This window comes from Macrobrachium nipponense, chromosome 24 (assembly GCF_015104395.2).
Source record: "Macrobrachium nipponense isolate FS-2020 chromosome 24, ASM1510439v2, whole genome shotgun sequence".
NCBI classification, from domain to species: Eukaryota; Metazoa; Arthropoda; class Malacostraca; order Decapoda; family Palaemonidae; genus Macrobrachium; species Macrobrachium nipponense.
Window position 1 is genome coordinate 11,410,296 of NC_061091.1, and position 3,738 is coordinate 11,414,033.

The following is a 3,738-nucleotide window of genomic DNA, read 5'->3' on the forward strand; positions in this document are numbered from 1 at the left end:
TGTATATGATGAATAATATATAATATACTAAAATTTATATATAATATATATATACGGATATATATATATATATATAATATATAATTGCAGATGTGTATGTGCTTGCACGCGCGCTTATATATTGAGGATGATTCATTGAAAAGGAAAATTCTCGTAATGAATGACTGGACTTTATTCTTCACTGGATGAACAGGAACTAACAACACACAAAGGTCACGAGGAGGCATATTTACAACGGGACTGCAACGAGGTCATTCTCCGAGGGAGCTAACCAAGGGCGCCTCCCGATGGAGACTCAGGCTTTGACGACGGTGGCAACTGGAGCAGCAGCGTGATATCCAACGGCACCAGCGTGGAATCCAACGGCACCAGCGTGGTATCCAATGGCACCAGCGTGGTATCCAACAGCAGCGGCTGGTGCAGCAGCATGCACAACGGCAGCAGCTGGTGCAACAGCAGCAGCGTGGTATCCAACGGCGGCAACGGCTGGGGGAGCGATGACGTTGTGTTGAACGTGGACTGGCTGAGGCACTGCGTAGGGCACGTTAACTGGGGTAGGGACGGCAACTGGCTGGGGCACGGCCACTGGATGGGGCACAGCGTAGGGCTCGGGAACGTACTGGTGGTGGACTGGGGTCACCTGCTTGGTCTCGTAGACGGGTTTGGGGACAGCGACGTCGTAGGTCCTTTCGTAGACTCTGAGTTCGGGTCGCACTTCGGTGATCTGGGGGGTGTAAGAGACGACGGGGCGACCAAGACCTTGGACGGGGATGCGCTGCACCAGTTCCTCAGGGGCTGGGGCTTCGCCGGCGGGCACGGGGGCGGGGATGTTGAGGTTGACGTTGGAGTAAGCGAGAGCTGGGGCAGCTGGGGCGACAACAGCTGGGGCTACGGCGCCAACTGCGACTGCCGGTGCAGCTGCGTAGGCTACTGGAGCGGCGGCAGCTCCGAGGACCGGGAGAGCATTGACGTCGACGGCGACCGCTGGAGGTTCGGCGAATTCTTGGGTCACCTGACGGAGTTCTCCTTGGACGGCGTATCCTGGAACAGCAACCGGGGCCACTGGGTGAGCCACAGGGAGAACGTCACCTACTTGCTTCAGTTCCACGCCCGATGGGACGTGGGCAGTGACCTCGTGTTGCACGGCATAGGGCACAGCAGCTGCCACAGGTAAACCTGCTGCGTGGATTGCCACAGAAGGTGCCGCTATGCAGGCACCAGCCAACAAAGGCAAAAGCATCTGAAAAAGGAGAAGAATTGGATGTGACTTCTCTGAACATTTCCTCCAATGTTAATATGGATTTTTATGATTCCTCTTAATCTTAGTATCAGTAAGTAATGAAATAGTTGTATAATTGTACCATACGCAATTTCCTGCTCCCACATTGAAATTTACGTCAAAGACACTTTTCAAATTAAAAAAAAAATCAGAGGTTTTTGAATTATTTGCACTAAATTAATCCTCAAACAGTTCATGAATTGAAGCTGTTTGAAAAGCTTATCCAACCTCACCCACGAATGAAATAAAGTGTCGCGCAAATGGATTTCCATAAGTTGAATATTTACCGTGTCATTATAGGGACCGCGTTAATTTAGTTAACTGATCATGACACACACGCATGGAGTTGGGAAAAACACATTTGACTCCTTTTTTATATATCTGGGTTTTAAAGGGAAAGGATTGCAATGCCGCCATGACAAGAATAACAAATACAGGAATCGCTCTCAAATGGAATTGGTAAAAGATTTCCCGGGAGACGATCCGACGGGGGCGAGGCTGCACCATACCGTGAATACTGATGCTTTGTAGTGTTAAAACGGCACAGAGATGTTGAGATTAGATGGTGCTCTCAAATTCGATGTCGTGATCTACTAGTTCTGAGTTGACAGTTGTGAACGACAAGACTGTAAGAATTATTTCATTTGCAGCGTAATCAGGAGTTAGATTGTTTTAAGTCCTATTTTATGGAAGTTGGTATGGCTGGAGCCGGTGGATCTTCAAGGGCTGTGAATTATGAATGTGTGAAGTGTTTAAATCCTAACGGAAGTTGGCATTTTTCACTGAAAACATTCAGCTGACGACACTCACTGTGAAAGCGAAACGTCACATCAAAAAGAATATCTGCGTATCATCGTTTAAGACGCGTTATTTACAGTAATTAATGTGGACTTATAAAAGTTAACGGGATTTATCACTTGCATCAGATAAACGAACATGAAGACATGCGAACATTGTTTTAGTGAACGTTGGTATATTACTTCAGCATTTCTTCTTACTATTTAGTATTATGTGATGTTATTAACGTTTCAGTATCGCAGCTTATACACTGTTCGTGAAAGAGTAACAGTTCAAGATACTTAATCACTTACTAATGATCTAAAAACTCTCCGCCACGAGAAGACTGTCACTTTCAAAAGGGTCTCCCCTCCTTTCACTAATGTTGTGGTATAGCGGTTTCAGTACTTGGATGTTTCGTGGATGATCATGATTATGCTCTATTTAAAAATGCTGTTTTTTTTGTGTATCCTTACCACTGTACTGTAGGGCATTATTAGTAAAACTGTGCTTGAGAATTAAATGTATAATAATGGTCTTTTCATGCTCCATTATCTTTGAGAAGCGACTGTAATTGAAAACGTATTGAATACTATTCTACTTGAGCAGTGAATGTTGTCGAACTCACCAGGGGATTCATGTCGTCAAGTTGAAGCCGTTCGCTCTGGTCTGCCTTTGGAAGGTCCTGCCGGGGCTTATATAGGAAGACGGTGGAAGACGCCCTTGTCCTTGCGAAAGGGATCTTCCCAGCGTAGCCACGCCCTAACTCTTGCCCTCACTGCCGAGACCCTGAAGGAAGCAGGCAACGCGAGGAAGAAGACACGCCCGACGACGACCACGGGGTCGGTCATGACTCTCTTCTCACTGACTTTGATGGATCCTCTCAGTGAACTCATTTCGCTTCATTGGCGCTTTTATTGTTATTCCCTTCGCTGGGATTCTTCTGGGATGTTTTTCTTTGGTGGGGCGGCGTCCCCCGAGGAAGAAGTGGACTTTTGCATTTTTCCTCGTTTTTTTCAGTTTGTAGTTTTTTTTTTTTTTTTTTTTTTTTTTTGTTTTTTTTTTTTTTTTAAGGTGAAACTCATTTCTTTGCAAAAGAGCTTTCTGTATTATACTTTTCATTGCAGTATATACGTAGTCAGTTTTTTGTAAGTTTTACCTGAAAACATTCTCTATCTCTCTCTCGTCTCTCTCGTTCTCTCTCTCTCTCGTCTCTCTCTCGTGGTGACTTCAACTTTCCTTTCGTAGAATGGAAAGAACGAATAGGAGATTGTGGTTGTACTTATACATATAAAAAAGAGAGTAATAGTAGTGCAGAAGATAAGAGCAATTTGAAAAGCTATTAGATATGCTACTAGAATACAACATTCAACAAATAAATCACCTGCCAACAAGAAAGGAAAATACTTTAGACCTAGTATTTGTGAACGAGATGAATTATGTTAAAGAAATAATAGTTTATAATGCAAGTATTTCAGACCATAATGTCATAGAATTAACAGTTTCATTCCAAAGCAAGTGAAAATAGAGATAAGCAAGAAATGAAAAGTGGGAAGGATATGGAAATACAACTTCTACAGTAAAAATATAAATGGTCAGAAATTAATGAAGAATTAAACAAAGATTGGGATAAAATCATTTTCGTAAGTGATGACATAAGGGTAACATACGGAGATATATAT

General features: G+C 43.7%; 1 protein-coding gene across 1 annotated transcript; it reads right to left on the reverse strand.

Annotated features, from left to right (window-relative positions):
- Positions 1 to 156: 156 nt before the first annotated feature.
- On the reverse strand, positions 157 to 2,824 carry LOC135205444 (calphotin-like). Its single transcript, XM_064236032.1, has 2 exons — positions 2,685 to 2,824; positions 157 to 1,240 (listed from the first exon to the last, which is right to left on the reverse strand). Exons 1-2 carry the CDS (start codon positions 2,694 to 2,696, stop codon positions 296 to 298), a joined length of 957 nt encoding a protein of 318 aa, XP_064092102.1. The 5' UTR covers positions 2,697 to 2,824; the 3' UTR covers positions 157 to 295.
- Positions 2,825 to 3,738: the final 914 nt, after the last annotated feature.